This window comes from Chaetodon trifascialis, chromosome 7 (assembly GCF_039877785.1).
Source record: "Chaetodon trifascialis isolate fChaTrf1 chromosome 7, fChaTrf1.hap1, whole genome shotgun sequence".
In the NCBI taxonomy this organism is placed as follows: Eukaryota; Metazoa; Chordata; class Actinopteri; order Chaetodontiformes; family Chaetodontidae; genus Chaetodon; species Chaetodon trifascialis.
The window spans coordinates 26,522,108-26,541,481 of record NC_092062.1 but is presented as its reverse complement, the minus strand read 5'-3'; the positions used below and the strand labels follow the sequence as shown (position 1 = coordinate 26,541,481).

The 19,374-nt window shown below is 43.7% G+C and overlaps 1 protein-coding gene across 2 annotated transcripts in view; it reads left to right on the top strand.

Annotated features, from left to right (window-relative positions):
• The window catches only part of LOC139334523 (raftlin), a 98,975-nt gene that overhangs the window by 73,383 nt on the left and 6,218 nt on the right, over positions 1 to 19,374 (top strand). For both annotated transcript variants that reach the window (XM_070967464.1, XM_070967465.1), the window contains 2 exons: positions 3,696 to 3,814; positions 14,777 to 14,880. In XM_070967464.1, coding sequence (XP_070823565.1) covers positions 3,696 to 3,814; positions 14,777 to 14,880 — 223 coding nt within the window. The remainder of the gene's footprint in view (positions 1 to 3,695; positions 3,815 to 14,776; positions 14,881 to 19,374) is intronic.

Sequence of the window (19,374 nt, the reverse complement as noted above, 5' to 3'; positions counted from 1 at the left end):
TGAGACTCAGATAGTTCAGTCCCCGACACTTGGTTGGACACCGAATCAGCTACTGTACTTCTGGTGATCAGTCCGGCTCTCTGCCATCAGGGTGTTGGATGTGCAGTTTAACACTGAAAGAAACTCTTCTGGAGATGTTTCTCTCTCACAAGCTTTAATCACAAAAATACATTTATCTAGAAATTATGTCAAAAAAGTCAAAACATATGTGGGTAATTCCAAAGATGGATGGAGTAAAAAATTCCTTCTGCAGCTGTAAGAAATCAGATCCCTCATCCCAAATATTTCTGCGTTAATCAACTCCAAAGCGCAGTGAATGCATCAGCGGTTGAGTGGTTCGCTCTGGCCTGCGCTCATGGCTGGACTCGATCATGCAGCGTAAGAACATATCGACTTTAAGTTGGAAATGGAAATGAATTATGAATACTGATAAATATTAAAAATTCATATATCAGAAATGTTCTGTGTATTAATCAAGTAGGTGTATCTTTGTTTACATGTTGCCTACTTGGAGTTTTCCTCCATTCAGACCAAATCAAATTGACTAAACATTCACAGGCACCCTCTGGTCTCCAAGCATCATGCTGTCCATCCTCTGTTTCTTTTGTACCAGCTTAAGTCTGCCTGGTAACCCGCAGGTACCAGCCTGCCAGCAGCCAAACCCTTGGCTCCGCAGGGAAGAGCCACATCCAATCCACACACACATTAAACACGCTCGTCTTTCCTCTCTGCGTCCCTCTGTCTGCATCTCCGCTCGTCCTGTTTGAAATATAGATAAGCTGTCAGCGGCCCGTCTCCAGACCTCTGAGGCAGCGCCTGGCACACATGTTTAAATCATGTCAGCAGACATGACCCGGGGCAGGGTCACCTTCTGGCTCAGCAGCGGTCAGCTGGACTTGAACACACGCAGTATATACTGATCCGTGCAAGGCTGTGAATGTCTGCACCTCCAATAACTTGCTAAATACACTTAAAACACAGATATTCTCATGTCCAGTCAGTCCTCAGGGCCAGAAGAACATAGCACCAGACAGCTCTCCAAAATAAAAGACTCAATAATGGTGCTTTACTGAACACTACAGAGACTACAGAGGAGTAAGGGGGCATTTAAGGACACAGACAGAACTGTCTCTGCTGTCTGTTGGACGTCTGATTCTGCAGACTCGAAGGTTGTTCTTTTCACCAACGTGCTTCAGTTACAAATCCCAATCACAAATGTCCAATAGTTGTTAGATCTGTAAACATTAGATGATCAATGAATCATTTAAGTCATTTTTCAAGCAGAAAATGGTGTTCTAGTTTCTCAAATGTGACATTTTGATGCCTTTCCTTGTCGTAACATGACAGGAAATTAAATCTCTTTGGACTGTTTGCTTGGACAAAACAAGACATAACATCACCTTGAGCTCTGGGAAATTACGATGAGCATTTTTCTGTTTTCTGATGTTTTGTAGACTGAGCGATTAACCGAGCAAATCGTCAGCAAACAACAGACAAGAAAAGAATTAGCTGCAGCTCTAGCTGGAATAACAACCTGCTCTGACTTTGCAGCAGGAGGTGGTGCACATTTGAAACCGGCTTCATGGGAACAACTTGTAGACTTTCTGCTGTTTCCTTCTTCAAAACACTGTGTGCTAGAAATTGATGTGCAACAGAAGGTTTGCGAGCATGTCCATGAATATCAGGAGCGGCTTCCAAACTGACTTGATCCGTGCAGCCGGAGACCTCGCATCTACTTTCAAACACCCACACAGCCAAAACTACGACAAACTCGCCACTTTAAGTTTCAGCCTGTGCGTGACAGCGCTGTCGACGGCGTCTGCTGCTGATCCTCTTCTCTGTCGTTTGGGTGCTGATTTCAGCCGCGGAGTGTCACCGGGTGTCACTCACCGTCACCCCGCCTCTCCAGCTGTCTGACTCTCCCCCTCCATTTGCTTCTGTGTCTTTCAGTCCCAGTGCTGTCACTCTGTTTTTAGTGCGACTGTATTTGCATGCCTCGCCCCGCGACCTTGAGTGTGCGAGTCACGGGGGGGATGGAGAACAGTTTTACTGAGGGCGCGCAGCGGTTTTTGCAAGTGTAAACAACTTATTCTCAGTCGGCCCGCTGGCTGCTCAGCTCAGCTCTCAGTCAATAGGCGCGAGATAATGTTTATTCGTGCACGCAGCCGGTGCATTCCCCCGACAGACTCAACGCCCCCAGCAACCAACTCCTTCTCATCCACTTCTCCCTCTTTCTCTCTCCTCTGCTCAGCATCTGTCTGCATTATCACCAGAGACAGGCTGCTCCCTCTAGAGCAACGAGACAGAAACCCTGCGTCGATCTCACCTGAGTGATCCCTTCCGCGCTGGCAGGGAACCGATGGTGGGCCTCGGCGCCTCACATTATGCCAAAATGCTTCTTTCCAATTATACGCCAAGGGCTGACGAATGAGATGGAGAAGCCTTAGACACGGGGTGGAAGGGGCTGGTGGAGGGAGAAGAGAAAGGGCGAACGGGTGGTGGATGGGGTGGACAACGACAATGTCTGCATTTGAGAGAGCCAGTAGATGTCTTCAATTGAGCGTGCACGAGTCCTAAATGGGTTTTCAGGGAGGGGGAAATAAAAGAGCCTGTCATCCCTCCACTCTATCTCTCCCTCTGTCTTGCTCCCTCCCTCCTTCTCTTTCTGTCTTCCTCTCCCTCCCTCTCTCCACGGGCTCTCCAGCCGCCTCTCATCCCCCTATTATTAGGGCCCAGTAATGAAATGTGGAGTGTCTCGTATTGGTGCCTGGGCCCCAGCAAACTGTATTAGTGTGTAAATGGCGTGGGAGTAATGAGAAAGCACTCAGGCCAGCCGGGAAGACTGGACCACGGGGGCATGCATTGTGTGTGTGTGTGTGTGTGTGTGTGTGTGTGTGTGTGTGTGTGTGTGTGTGTGTGTGTGCGCCTGCATGTAATGTGCGCGTGCATCAAATGAATAACAAGAGACGTTGGGTGCAGAGGGGTCCCAGCTCGCGAGGGCCGGAGCGGTGTGTTGTCTCGGATGCCAATCCTGCGATTGTTAGCCTCCAACAGAAGAGAAGCTCAGAAAATCCATTTGGTCAGCAACACACAATCTCACCAGTGGCCTAAAGCATCAGCGTCAATGTCTTTATGTGGCTCACTTCATTCAAGTCTTTTTAAGGTGAATTATGCAGGCTTAGCAAAAGGATTTATGCCTTAATGCCTTAAGGACTGACTTCATTAAATCAGTGGCTACATTTTGCCATCACTAAAATCTGTCCATCCTTTTAAAAGCACTGGTTCCCGGCCCTGATCCTCCGAATCCCATCAGCTATTGCGTTCACCTTTCTTCCCAGCTGTAATTAGCCTCTGTTTAGCTGTCTAGCATGAAAACCAGCAGGGCTCTGGGCTCTCTGAAAACCACTGATGAAGCGCATAATGTCTCCTCCTCTTTTTTTTAACATCCCAGAAGGGGAATACCTGCTCCTTTCTTTTACACTCTCTCCCTGCATAATGTATAAGTGCACATTGCTCATACAAATGGCCCACACCACTGGCTATGTCATAAAGGGTTGTGTGTGAATGTGGCTGAGTGATATCATTCCATTTCCTCTGGCCTGGAGGGCCTAAAAGAGCAGCAGAGACAAGACAGACACGCTTCATCCAGTAAATACTCTTTTCACGGCTGGATTTTTCCCCCCTCTTCTCTGCAGATATGCTGCCTAAGTCGGTGGAAAGCGTCTTCATCTTCCAGGAGGGGAGCGAGGCCGAGCCGAATGCAGCCACCCCAACATACGACGCCATCGTGGTGGAGCAGTGGACCGTCATTGATGTGAGTGGAGGGATTTTTTTTCCTTGCAGTTTCACAGGTTTTCTGCTCTGCGCTGCTAATAAGCGTGCAGCCCAGCACCTTACAAGGATTCTACATGTTGGTTTCTCTTGGAAAAACATTCTTATTAATATCGTGGCATTCAAAAATCTATTTAATCCACATGGTCCAGCCCCGTTTAGGGCACAAATCCTCTTTAAGAGTCTGGTTCTCTGGCATTGAAATCAGTTGTCACTCAGATATTGTGCCCTTCCGCCCCCTCCTCACTCTCCAGCCAACCTTTCCCCCAACAACCCCAAAGGCAAATCTGGCAAATCTCAATTTATGGGACATGTGTCGCAGTCGCTTGTCTTATCAGGAGCAAACAAGCCCTTATCTGCCCGCCGATTAGTGTCTGTCCTCAGCACAAGTTCCAAGTTGGAAATTGATTTCTGTCCAGAGTTGAAGGGTTTGCGGCCATTTCGTTGCCTTTCATCTGTATGTATGTGTGTGTACATGTTTGTGCACGCATGCGTTTGTCCATTAAGTGTGTGAGGATGAGTTCGGGTTTGTGTGTCTGTATGTGTTTGTCGATGCTATCTCTGTAATTGAATTTAGACTTTTTGTGGCCTGTGGGTGTCCAAGTGTGAAAGGAGACTTTTGTCCCCCAAACGTGGCTCTCTGATTGTCCGGCCCAGCGCTGATGGCCACATGTGCCAATAAAAAGACTCCTGTAGCCGTGCGGCGGCGGCGGCGGCGGCGGCAGAGCCTCGTCTCCTCTGAGATGAATGGTAATGCTGTTACAGCTTAATGGATTTCAAGGCTCCCTCAGAAACGTCAACAGTCAACGACGCCGAGCCGACACCCAGTGTTCCAGGAGATCCAATCAACTCTTCCACTGGGACTTTATCAAAAACTGTTTCGCCCGAGCAATCTGCGGCATGCCAAATCAGATTGACAACGCAGTCTTTCACAAAGGACGATGAGGGCCTCACATCATCCCCATTCATTGTGATAACTGCTTAAAATTGGTATGCAAAGTATCCTCACAGCTCATTATTGTTTCAGTGCCGAGATAATTACAATGAAAAAATAAGGCGGAATATTGATTGCTGCTGCTGGTGGCGGCTCTTCTTCTTTATACACGTCACCTTGTTTTCCTCCGAATGTTTTACAGTTTTATTTATCCAAACGTCTGACAGGTGGCTGGATGGATGAAGCTCACAGGAAAACAAGCTGCTTCATTCAAGCAGTCTCTTACATTGTCGTCAAGTGGGAGCGTATCATCTCAGAGACGGTGTCTGTTCAGCGCTGACGGCGGAAAAAAGTGTTTTTATTTGTTCTGTTTATAAATGAATTATTACTAATCGGAGGATTTGAACGTAAAAAGTGCTGATCTACAGGAGCAGTGTGATGAGCTGCAGCATCTCACTCGTCTCTCTTGCTGCTTATTCAATAGCGGCGTCTCCATCGAGGTGTTTCAAAATCCTTGAGCTGGTTTTTGCCTTTTTCAAAAAGGTGTTAATGCTGAATAAGTTCTGACGCAGCAAACATAACTACCACAAAACCCAAAGAAGAAGAAGAGGAAGCTGTTCCTGCGGTCGTCGTCTTCCCACATATTCCCATAACAAGTGAAAACATGGCTGGTAGCAGTGATAGCATGGACAGCACAAGCTAACATGAAAGAACATCTTCTTCTTCTTCTTCTTCTTCTTCTTCTTCTTCTTCTTCTTCTTCTTCTACTCTGTTCATTGTAGCCATGCGTAACGCAGCTTATGCGCCGCTTTGCATGGCCTATTATTATTCCTCCAAACCAGTTTATGGAAATTTTCTTAATTTTTTCTTTTTTGTGACATTTCAAAATTTCACTCTAAATTCGATGGAAACACTTCTAAAGAGTAATGGATTACATGTTCCAAGTAACTTTCTCGAGACTGTCGTAAGACGTGGCATTTTATTGGGTCATTTATTTTGTTTACTGCCAAATAATAAATAAGTTTCATTTAGTTGAGTTCTACTGTGATAAGACACAGAAATATCTTTTTAAGAAAGTGTTGAAGTGCTGATAAAAGTAATGACAGAAAGCGCTGCATACGAGACAAATAAAAACTCTTGGTTCAAAAGATTTTGAATTCAAAACAAATCACAGGCAGGAATTAAAGGAAAACAAGCAGCAAAAATAAATGTCAAACTGACAAAGTAAAATAAAAGTTTTATGGAAACTGTTTCTGCTAAATGACAGCAGAACACAGCCTGGAGGAAAACAGAACAACAACAACATGCTACATACACGGTGCTCATATGCTGTATTGTGCGTTAAAATGCCACCAGTGCTGAAGAGCTGGTGCACACGTTTCTGTTAGCTTCATCACAAACAGCAAACAACACAGCTTCTGGACACATGTCCTAAATCCATTAGAAGATGCAGCAGTTTTCTTGAGCAAAATGACCTGAATAGGAACCATACGGATGGTGGTGAAGCTCTCCAAATATATAACTCATCAAGGGTCTCTTCTATGAAAGTCCAATTAGGACCAGCTTCACATCTATTTTGTCCTGTGGGAAAATCAATACAGGAGCTGCCTCAGAGCTAATGCACTGAAAGCCCTCTTTCCTTTCGCTGAGATTCACAGGAGCAATACTCAGACAAAACATGTTCTCCTTCACACCTCAGCCAGGGTTGCTCTTTGTATGTTTGGCCGCTGAAGGAAACATCCACGTACGTGTGTTTTCAAAGACGAGCTGCTTTTCACCTTAGCATCAATGAAGGGTCTGATTTTTGTTAGAGGCCTCTCATCCTTGTTGTTAGTTGCACCATTATCCACTTCAAGTCTATCAAAACCTGCAGTAGGTCCATTATGACAAATGTATGAATGAAAATACACGCAACAAACTAAATTCTCAAGATAGATTTGCAAAAATGTTTTGCAGATTGTGCATAGAAGATTTTCATCTTCTCTGATGGTGCAGCCTTAAAAAAACATCTCTGGTTTGAAGGTGTCACTCAGTGTGAACTTGACGTAGACTGATGCCACTTCAGTCGGGGTCATTTGGGGCTGAAGACTATAAGTTCTAAAAAGAAAAACAAAATGTGGATGTGTGGAGCTAACCAGATCTCTGCAGCCTGCTCCACGTGGCTGCTGGAGGCTAAAGGCTCGAGGCTACGATAGCCGCAGCTAGCATAATGCAGGAACTGTCTGGGATGGAGTTGCACTGTGGGTAAAGGGGGCACCAGAGTTTCTCAAGAAGGAGGAAGTGTGGAATAACGATGTCTTTGGTTCTGCTGCATCGATTGATCCTCTTTTGAAGTGTCCATTGTGAGTCTGACAGTGTTACAGCAGCAGTGCGATGCTGGCGCAGGGCACTCCGGTCATTTAGCTTTGCAGTTCCATATACTTTAATTAGTAAAGTTGGATATCTTGACTTAAAGTAATTTAATTGGTGAAGCTTTCCTGTGAGGCAGCTTTCCTTAGACCTTCCCTGCCTCATAAACGCTCATGTTCTTTGTGCCCACGGTTTGTGATGCTGGTGTTCTATTAAAAGTTTTTGTTTCAAGCCCCAGCTGAGATTACTCAAGTCACTACACAACACTTTCTACAAGCTGTGTAGTTCTCCATACAGCTAGCAAATTGACTTCGACATATAATCTTGCTGGAGTGCCCCTTTAAGAGGAAAATCAGGGATAAAGAGGTCAAAAATCAATGGACAGCTGCAGCATTTGACCATGGTTCTGCAAACAATCATCCTTAAGAGGTCAATTTAACCAAATCCCAAACGAGTGTATTTTTACTTCACTTCATCCCTGCTGGTATGCAGCCATGCACCCAATCTTGGTTGCATGTGCCATGTGTGCAAATGCCACCACCCCAATACAAAGACGGAACCTCTGTTTCAGGGTGTCAGCATGAATCTCCATATCCCCAAACCTCAGCGCACGAGGCTGAAATGATCCAGCAAGGCCACATAGCACTGGAGGTAAATGAGAAAATGTTTTTTTGTTGTTGTTTTGTTTGCTTCTTTTTTTACTGACCGTTTAAAATATTCCTTACTAGAGCAATAATAGTGCCATGAGTGATTGTTACTCTAATTAGGTACAGCGGAGATGCAGCTGGATGCTCTTGTACCAGCAATCACACAATGAAATGAAAAAAATCCACAGGAAAATGATAACTTCTGTGCAGCGGTTACCACTGCTTCATACATAACTTGGAGAAATGGTAGGAGCAGAAAGGAAGACGGATTGCAAACTAGCTCCCTGGTTACCTTGAGAAAAGCCTTTTATTGGTATTATTGGAGCAGCTAGAACATGAAAATAACTATTGTTTTATGAGCTTGGTGTTCACAACGTGATTTAAAGCTAAAATAACCGTTTTTTCTCTGACTTCAGAGAGATAGTAGAAGATCTAAAGGCAGATTCAATAAGGAGCTGTGTGTGTGTGTGTGTGTGTGTGTGTGTGTGTGTGTGTGTGTGTGTGTGTGTGTGTGCTTCATTTGCACCATGTGTGCATAGTTTTTGATTTATTTTGATATGTGGAAAACTGTGTAGTAGAGTATCATCGCATGACTGTCAGTAAGTCAAATGTTTTCTCCACCACTTCAAGCCCTGTGGTTCGATGATGTCGCAGGCTTGCTCACTCCTTGATCTTGACAACTCATAACCCAAAAGACAAACCAGAAAAACTGCATGGAGAGTTGAGAGAGAACGGCTGCTCCTGCAGAAAGACACCTCAGAGTTGATATCAGCACGGTTCAAATTTAAGAAATGGCAGTCCAAAGTCAAAGCAAGTGAAAGGAGCTTAACAGCGCTGACATTGTTGTCACTCACTCCTAGAATTTACTTGCATCGCCGGCTTTGAAGAGCGGCGCTTCACAGTCTCCAGAAATTTAAAAAAAAAAAAATGGGATTAGGGCCCCACATCACAGCATCGCCATGGCAGGGAGGGATCTTTGAAGAAATACTTTAAAGACGTAGAAAAGGTTCACAAGAATCACTTCAGTGGTCGAGGCGAAGAGCTCAGGATGCACATTTGCAGGTTGCCCTCTAACATGAAGCCTGGTGCATTATTTACAGTGTACGTATGTGCTTTCACGCGTCTGTGTGTGCATGCTGTGGCCTGCACGTGTGCACGCTGTGCAGGGAGCTGGTCATTAACGTGTTTCCCAGGTCTGTGATATCTCTATACTCTCTGAGTTGGGTGAGAGAGGAGGTGACCTAGATAGAAGGAGAGTAATTTGCACTGTCCCTGCAAGTGAGAGATCGCAGCCGCTCTGTCAGAGAACGTGACGATGATGCGACAGATCCGAGATGGAGGCAGAGGTTCTGCTTTACAGGGTGTGGTTGTTTATCAGGTGTAGTAAGATGTCAGAAACGAGTGATAACACGCACCTAACATGCAGCTGTTTCACCATGAACGTCCCAGCAGCAGTGGTGGAAAGTAACATTTGCTCAAATACTGTATCTAAGTGCAATTTTGAGGTACTTTTACTCTCATTTACACTGTAAACTACTATTGTTTGGCTACTAATTGCTTTTGGATTTAAAACTGTAGTTTAGTTAAATATTAAACTAGTGGTTTGTGACCTTTTTGACTTGTGACCCCCTTGTCTCTATACTGCTTGCATGGTTTCATTTAAATCATTGTTTTAGCTCTAGGCGCCCAGGAGGTAGAGCGGTCGTCCGCTAATCAGAAGGTTCGATCCCCGGTTCCTGCCGTCTACATGTCGAGGTGTCCTTGGACAAGACACTGAATCTCCTTTGGCTCCTGATGGCTGTGCCACCAGTGCATGAGTGTGTGTGTGAATGCGCTGCCTTGTGTTGTAACGCGCTAGAAAAGAGTTTTTTAACTGCGTCTATTTCCCATTTTACCATTTGCCTAATTTGATATTTTACAAAAAAGCAACAATATAGAAAAGTCCAAAAAACAATTTTCTTTTTCTAACTTAATTTTTTATAAAGTAAGATAAATCTTAGGGGATTTCTTGACCCCCATATTTCTATTGTCATCCTTTGGAGGGGGCCGACCCCCAGGCTGGGAACTAGTGCCCTAACCTGACTGTATGTTAAGTAGTTACTGTAAAAGTAGCTCCACCTTAAACCAGCTACAACAATAAAATACTGTTAATGCATTAATTGCAATCTAATTAATTAACAAATTATCATGTTCTGTTTTAATTTTTCTAACTTTTTTGGAATCAGGGCTCTATTTATGTACTTCAACTTACTGGATTCTGAATGCAGGACTTTCACGAGTAACAGAGTATTTTTAGATTGCTGTAATGATACTTTTACTCAAGTAAAGGATCAGAGTACCTCTTACTCCACTGCCTAGCAACCATTTCATGAAGGTCATCAGAAAATGACTTAATACACACAAGCAGCAGGCTGGAGGAACATCAGAGAGGAACCAGTGTGGAGTTTAGGTGATGAAAAAAACCATCCAAGGAGGCGGATTTGAGGTTAACATGACACAGAAACTGGCTTGTCTTTATCTCTCGTTCCTCTCGTCTCCAAAGCAGGCTGCGGTTAAAAGAGTCGGCTCAGTTAATCTAAAAACAAAAGCTAGCTAACTAGCCTGCAGGCTAATTAAACAAAGCGATAAACAGAGACACGGGCAGGAACTCTGGGCTCTGCCGTCAGAATATGACTGTGAGACGTCTCTTTTCATATTATAAAATAATTATGGCTGCTGCTTTTGAGTTGGTGATTTGCCTGATGATCTGTCTCAGAGCCTCCGTTTGAATCCTCAGTTTCAGTCATCAGATACTAACTTTATAACTCTCCCTGCAAAAGCACATGATTAAAGCTTTCTCTGACAGCACAGGAGGAACAGTAACAACTCCATGCGTTGGCTGATCCTTTGTTTTCTGAACTGCCTCATCCTGCGGTACCAGGCCGCATAGTTCAGCCTTGACTCAAAGGTTGCCAAATGCTGCATGAAAGCCTGAAGTTTGGGTGCACTTTTGCTGCCTTTTATTAAGCTGTATTATTGTTGCAGCAATCCAATTTTAAGCAGGGAAAAGGTCCCTAGATGGTGTGTAGGTGTGCTCGGCGAGGGCCTGGTTGTGTTCCTCATGCAGTAATTACATTCTTAAACTACATCTTAGGTCAAGAATGAATTTTCATTCTCAATTTTTAAGCCAATGTGGACAAGAAGTCCTTGTAGTGCTCGGAAAAATGGAAAATTGAACATCTACAGTTACACAACAACAGACTCATCTTCTAGCTTCTGAATGGACCTTGTGGTGAGCGTCTTTTGTCAAACTGGTAGCATGTTTAGGAAGAGCCTCCAGCTTCTTAATCAGCCAGTGCCCGACACTAAAGCTGGCTGATAAGCTTATTCGTTATCTTATATATTATTAACACAGAGCTGATTAAAAACATCTAACTCTGAGGAACATATGGAAAAAAATAGCACAGTGAAACATCTCTTTGAGATTCTTTTGAAAGGGCCAATCGCTCTTAGAAAAAGGTTATTTCAGAGCTTTAAAACATAGAGGAAGCTGAATTTTCTGTTGCTGTGACAACGCTCCGGGCCAAGCGAGCCTATCAAGAGCAGTATCTGAATGCCCTTTTTTAAAAGGTATTTGCTTCATCATTACTGGACTGTGTCTGCAAACCTGTTGACCCCAGTAGTCTGCAAAATTATAGCTATACTCAGAGCTGGTGAAAAACAGAAATATGGTTTGTTATGTCTTCCTTGCAGAGTCAGTGGACGGGGTTAAAGGAAAAACAATATACGTGTGTTTTTGTTGAGCCGACTGTGAGAGGGCACTTTGAACTTCATCTGCTGCTGCACCCTCCTCTGCCCCAGGCCGGGAAACAAACTTTATCTGAGGCCTCGGTTCCCAAACACTGGATAATAAATCTACGCCTTCTCTGAAAGTGATAGAGAGGATTGAGCATCTAAAACCGTAAAGATCAGATGTGGATTACTGTCTCTGCAGAGTTGTAGTCACCATCATCAGCTGGGAAAACCGTGACAGTGAAAGCGTCTGACATATTCTCCTCCACCTGGTGAGCTGCCCTTTAGCAAGGCGGCCACAAGGCACAAACGTGTTCATGTGTGCGATGTGATGATCTCAGGAAAATTTAATTTAAAGAAGCTCTGACTGAGGTGGTCAAAGCACAGCTCCTCTCGCCGCTTGCAGTGTGGTCCTTTACAGCCGCTCTGATAACATCGAAGACAAAGATGGCGGCGCGATTACTTTGTTTTTCAGGCTCTCAGGTTGGCGCTGGAGGGCTGATGCAGCGAGGTGGCCCTGCATAATAAGTCAGAGAGAGAGGGGAGCCAGACTCCCGGGACTGTGATTAACTCTCACCTACTCCAAAGAACAGCAAGCCATTACAGAAAAATTATTTCTCAATTTACTTTGCAGGCAAGCTTTGAAAGAGAGCCTGTTTCTGGGACTGCTTCCAACACAAACTCCCCAAAAATGTAGATGCGCCGCTCCCTGTGGGAACTTAGAAAGCAATGCTTGTGTAAATAATGTCTGGAGCGGTGTCTTGTAATCTAACGATTAGCTCTTTGCGACCTACAGCCTGATATGTGACTGCTTTAGGTCTGTTTGTGCATGTTCTGTCATCCTGGTCAATAAGAATCAGCGCAAGAAAAATGAGGGCCTGTGGTGGAGTGAGTTTAAGCGTTTTGACGTAAAGTCTGTCTCATGGCAGAAAATGAGCACTGCATGCTGATCAGCCCCTCTTTTCTCAGAAATGCTCTCATGCTTTATTCTCTCTGTTTGAGTGCCCACGACAGCCACCAGAGGTAATAGCAGTAGTAGTAATCATACTTGCAGTAGCAGCATTAGTACAAGTAGTAATTACAGCTCAAAGGATAGCAGTAAATGCACTACTTTCACTACTTGGTGTAGTTCCTGTAATCATACTGGTGGTAGTTGCAGTAGCAGTTATTGTAACAATACTTCTACTGTTCAGATATAAAGCAGTAGAAATAGAAGAATTCACAGTAGTAGCAGTATTATAATAACAGTGGCAATTGTAATCAGGTGAAGTACATTTAATTATACATAGTATGCTTTTATACAACAGGCATTTATACATTAAACACTGAGGTATAGGTGCAGTGGTAGTAGAAGCAATTTGACTCAGTAGAGTTGCTGTCATTGCTGTTGTAGCAGATGGTGGTGTTTAGCAGTACTAATAGTTGTAATCCATGTCATTCTCATAGCTGCTGTTCTGGTATTACTTGTATGTCAGTAGAGGATATGTTACTTAATAGTATTAACAGAAGTGTTAGTGCTTTATCCCACAATCACTTCCTCCCTCGTCTAAAATGTGCCGTTATATGACATGAGCATGTTATTTGAGCAAAGTGATGATTTGAAGTGTTATTTCCAAGAATGTTGATACTGTGAAAATTCAACCCCATTTCCAAAAAAAAAAAAAAGCCGGGACGCTGCATAAAACGTAAATAAAACAAAACGTGATCATTCTTTTTTGACATACACTCAACTGAAAACAGCACAAAGACAATATATTTAAAGTCTGAGCTCATCAGCTTCATTGAGTTTTGTAAATATCTGCTTATTCTTTGATGCAGCAACACGTTTCAAACAAGTCTGTTTGGATCATTTCACAGGTAAACAGGCTCATTGGTCACAGGTGATAGCATCATGATTGGGTATGAAAGGGGCATCCTGGGAAGGCTCAGTCGCTCACAGGCGAGGATGGATAAAGCATATTACTTCATGGGCTCTGGAACACTTTGTAAAACTGTTGTCTGTAAACACAGTTTGTTTACAAATGACTGAATTCTGTTTGGAATCGGGGTCGTTCACTGTCACTCGTCAAGCTCCACTGAGCAGCTCCTCATTTTAGCAGCTCCTAAACAGGAGCAAGAGGTACCTGCTCAAGAGATGCGAAGTACAGTGTCATCAGTAAACTGCACACAGCACGCTCGTGTGTGTTGACGTGGCTCTCTGTGATGGAGCCTGACGAGGGCCTCGACGAAGCCCGGTGCAGCTTTAATTAGAGAAGACTTTTACACTTCACAGTACAGTGAAGGCTAATGTGGCGCGTGTAGGTGTGATGTATTCTCAGGTCTCTGTTCTTGTACAGTTGATCAGTACGCTATGAATAGACTCTGGGAAGTTCTGAGGTGTGTTTCCTTCATGCTCGCTTCCTTATTGACTCATATCAGTGCTCTGACTGCACCATCGAGTGTAACGGTCTGTAAAAAAGCCCCGAATGCTGAGACTTTCATTTCACTCTTTTCATCCAAATCATTTTTATTTTGCACATAGCGTAACTTTAGGCATCCGTTTGCAGAATATGAAGCCGTTCCTTGAGGTCTCATCATAACTGGCAGCTCTTTGGGTGTGTGTGTGTGCGTGTGTGTGCGTGAGTGCATATGCTGTTGTAGGTATTAGCAATCTGACTGCCACGTGTCGCGGTTTCTCATTTTTGGCAGGTGTGTAACAGGGCAAGAAGGGCAAACCACAGCACTTGTTCCGCAAACAGGATGTGTGTGTGTGTGTGTGTGTGTGTGTGTGCTGAAAGTACATGAAGCAATCTGTGTGTATTTCAGATTGAACTACAGACCCTCCCTCAAATCAAAATAAGCGTACGAGTGTTTGCGATTCGTCTATTCTTGATTTAAATCTGTCACCGAGGCTCATTTAATGGTACTGTGACAGCATTGAAATGTTTACCACGAAGCGAGCAGCTTCTCATGAGCAGTGTTTGTTTCGGGACTTACTGCGCTGACACACACTTGTCATGAATAGAGATGGCTGCCGTGTTGACTCATCGCAGCCGGGGAGTTTCTGCAGCAGCTGATTTATGTTTAGCTTTTTAATCTTTCCTGTGTGCACTGCTTTTGACAGCACACATGCGATGTGTTAAAGTAGCAAATGCATTTCTGTGTCTAACATACATGCTGTTCATCGCGCTGTGTGCGTGTGTCTGAGGGGATTATGCTCAGGCTGTTTGGACAGGCTGTAATGGACGTCTTGTTCTGTCCACAGGGTTTGCAGGTGAAGGCAGATTATGTTCCTCTGCTTCAGTCCCTGGCCACGTATGGATGGAGACTCACCTGTGTGCTGCCAACTCCTGTAATCAAGACTAACAGGTAATGACCCGCATCTGACTATTAAAGGGGTATTAAGTAATCTACGACCTCTAACGACCCCTGTTGGCAACCAGCAGAAACTGCAACGACGGCAGCTACCAGCTTACGTGTTGCCAATTAAAACCAGCTTCAGATCCTCAGATCAGAGTAATGAAAGTATTATCAGCAAAAGTGGAGATATAGATGATATATGAAAGCAAAAGAGACGATAAAAGAAAGAATGTGGGAGATGAATAAAGTACAGGTATACCTCAAAATTTTACTGAATCTAAGTACAGCAGGCCTACCTGAATAAAAAATACTTTATTATGTTCCAGCTTTGCTCCTGAATCATTTAAAAACCCGCCGGATTATCACAAAAACACAGTCACAGAGCTTGAAACAGGATTCTTCTTCTTTTTTCATAAAAAGAGTTGACATTCGGGAGATACGTGGTTTTCACAAGATAACAGCGAAGTAGCTTTTTGTCACTATAACCTGATGTAACAGCTCTGAGGCTCCGCAGCTTTATGAAGAATACACACATTGGATTTTTTTGATTTTTTTGTTTAAAGTTCTGTGCATAAAAATGGAAAATGTCTCAACTTCCATCCTTTAGTTCTGTTGTGAGGAGGCAACTTACAAGACCTGCAAAGTTTTTTTCTGAAGAACGATGAAGCTGAAAACTGAGCCTCGCGTGAAAAGTTACTGCAACTTAAAATCCAAAGGAGCTTGCAGCAGGAGCATATAACCTACTGCATATGCTACGTTATTCCTGATAAAACTGGAACACTGTAGAAATTATAACGCACGCATTCGTCTGTTCAAGTTATTGTGCAAAGAAATATGGCAGCCTTCAGAAAATAGTGACCCAAATCTGTTCCAAATTAGGCTGAGCTTCAAGTCGAGCAGCAGCTCTGAATGTTGGTGGAAAATCTCTTCACAGAAATGTAACGGTCCCTCAGCTAAGCCTGTGCTGACTCATCACTCACGGCTGCTATATGAGTGTACATCCGCTTATGGTCAAAGGCCTCGCGTGTTCCTCAGGCACGCCGAGGAGCTTCGATTCAAAACAGAACTTGTCCGTCAACGTGCTGATGATGTTCTGTACCAGTCGTTATTTCACTCTCAGTGTGGCCGATTGAGAAACCGCTCACGCTGCAGGCGTAGGAAATAGTATAATACACAGAGAAATGATAAAAGCAACACAGTCAAAGCCTTCATCATCTAACAGAGCTGCTGCTTAAAAAGCACAATGTAGTCATACAACCCTTCACACTAGTAATGATTAAGATAGCGTTGTGTGTATTAGCATGTCATAGCTATTAGGAGCAGCTGTGGGAAAGAGTGCAATAACCATTTTTGGACAAAACATTCAATGACAGTCACTAGAAATCAGAGAAAGAGGAGTTAAATCATAGCTATGATAGCAATGAGTAAGGAGAGCTGCAGCGAAACTGGATTCAGCAAAGCGTAGACTAGCTGTCAGATTAGTTTTATAATCTGTCGTGGAAGAAACAAGCGAAAGATCAACATTAAGTCCCAGAATGAAGCACAACAAATAATTATAGTTAATCTAGTAAACGAGGATTCACAACAAAGTAAAAATAAAAACAGCAAAATATGGAACAGTTAGCACGACAGTAATTTAACAGGGAATTACCATGCTCTAATATATATATACTGTATACAGTACTCATATATACATACATATAGTGCAACTTATCTTGTGAAATAAGCTTATATAGTATAACTGTGTTTTTGACTGTGCAATAGTATAAAGACGCTATTTCATTATACATATGTGCAATTATGTGCAATTCAAAATCCACAGTAACGTCTTATCTTATTTTAGAGATACATTAGCCTCATGCTAATGACTAATGCTAATGACTAGCTTTGCAAGCAGTACATTGATCGCAGGACAATTCCTTGAGACAAATCATTATTAACAAAACAGCTGTAGTTTGGTTGTTTGTTCGCTTTGGTCACAGATTTTGCATAATAGCGGATGTAACAGCATTAGTTAGCACTGCTGTGCCGGTCCTGGCTGCATTAGCGAACTGAAACCAGCTGCAGGTGGCAGAATTAGTGTTAGTGACAGGGAACAAAATCCACCGTCCCTCATCTGAGCTAAAATGATTTCCAAAGTTCAGCTGGATCAGTCATGTTCGTATCAAACCCGACCTCCTGCCCCTCTGCTCAGACTCACCACAGAAACATTGTCCGGCGAAGCACAAGAGGGAATTTCATGCTAAAAAGACTAACTTTGGAGGATCCGCGCCCGATTTGCCGAACTGACACTGAAGCCAAACTTTAGAATGGATTTATGCGCAGAGCGAGGGCTGCGGATTTCATCCACTGTCACTCACAGTGAAATCACTTTAGGGAGGGACCTCATTCCACAATTTGAAGGTGCATGCAGGCGTTTCTGTGTGTGAATCTACTCGTTAATATGTTGGGATGTGTCATACGGATGAAGTGTGCGCGCTCCATCACTGCACTGACCGACACGTTGCTCTGCACCTCCTCAGCTGGTCGTGTTTGCCGCTCTTTCACAGTACAGCTGATTAATTACCTCTCTATTTTCATCCTTTGTTTTTTTCCCACCTCCCCTCTTCCTCTCTCCTCTCTCTCAAAATGCCACAACACAACAGCACAACATGGCTAATTAATCAGAGTCGGCCTAGATACAGTACGAGACGGAGCTCATTCCTCTCCCTGCCTTCAGAACATTTTGTACAGCAGAATAATGGTTGATGATCTATTTCAGATTAGCAATACTCATTACGCTTGTTTTTGTGGCGTTGACTCCTCCGTTTTTAAACAGCAAATTTGCAAATGCATGTTTTTTGTAGTCTGAGGGTTTGCAGACTGCACTTCATCTGGAGGGGTCGGATAAGTGTCAGTGATCTCAGCAACGTCTGAAATTAATGCTAACTGGTGCTCAGCGCCTTCTCCACACAACATTAATTCATGTAGTTGTCTCAGTGCATGCATTCATGTTCAGCGCATTCAATTGATGCAGATGGTAATTACATTTTGGAGCCATTAACTACAGTAAATGTGAATTTCTCCACATTAACTATGGAGCAAGTGAACATGGAAACAAGAAGGTTTAGACAAATTAGTTAATTATTACAGGTGGCTAAATTAGTCGGATTGAATGTGATCACCGTAAACATTAACGTCTTTTTCAACCATTTTTTTTTAGAAGAGAGATTTTTTCTGGGTGCAGCAGTTTGCAGCAGAGGTGTGCAGCAGACTTTTTCCCTACAGAGGAAGCCACTAACAAGTACAGTCGCTCATAAATTGACACAGGCTATTGGTGTTCTATATGGCTTCAAGTTATAATAGCAGGCTGACACTGACAGCCAACTGTAGGCTCAGTAAAGGCCTGTAATTTTCTAAGCCATCCACTTCTCTCTAGCTTAATGGGCTGGGGCTTTTGCTGGGAACTCTGGGTGAGTTTTCAGCTTTGATTCGCCAGGAAGCCATCCAGCATTCTTGACAGCCTAGAAAATAGCGTATGGATAAATGGTGGAAGGAAGAAGGTAATGGAAAAAAGAAGTTGTGGTGGGCTTTGGATGGTTTAGATAGTAAGCCTTCCACTGGAGGAGTCTCAAACCCATTTGATGTCGAGAAAGGGAAGATTTGTTGCAGGCTTTTAGGGTTCTGCAGCGATCATAAACCTGCCATCTTGCCCCATGTGCAAGGTTGAGCGGGCAGCTTAACTTTAGACAACATCTAACCTTAGTGTGTGTGTACGTGCACGCGTTCTTGAACTTGTGTCAGATACCAGCGCAGGACAACATATCTCCTTTTAAGCCATGTCCAGTAATAGCAAGAGATAATAGAAGGAATAAAGCAGAAACAAACAATAAAACTGTCACAAACGTGGCTGTCAGAGGAGATAAAAGCAGAGGTAAGACTGAGTGGGGAGCTAGTCGTGAGAGCACACCGGACTATGAAAGGGGCTGTGCACGACAAAGACGAGCCGACGAAGGAGTGAGAGTGAGCGTGACAGACAGGAAGCCCACTCAGAAATGAATCTGCATTTCCTGCCACGATTAATCTGTCAGCGCGAGCAGATTATCCCCCTCGGAACACAGGAGTGTGGCATGAGCATGGGATGGAGGATTATATTTGGGGAATTTGAGGAAAAGAGAAGAAATACATGTCCTGAGAGGCTGAAGATGTTCACAAGTTGCACACAGACAACCAGGCAAACGTCAAAATCTGCACCCTCGCATGTGAAATACCTCGCAAGACTCTGGGGGGAACGTGGCAAAACGACACTGACAGATGACAGCAGTAAAAAGGTTGGGCCACGAATAAGAGTCTGCATCCTTAAACTGTCAGATAAGAGTGTGAGGCATGAGCAGCGGCCGGCGATCATTTGGCTATCGTGATGGAAGGTCAGAGAGCGAGTGGATCGCTCTGTGTTATCCCAGGATTTACCTCAATGAATTTGACATGTTTGTCTTGAAGTTCTGCAACAATTTTTCAAGCAAA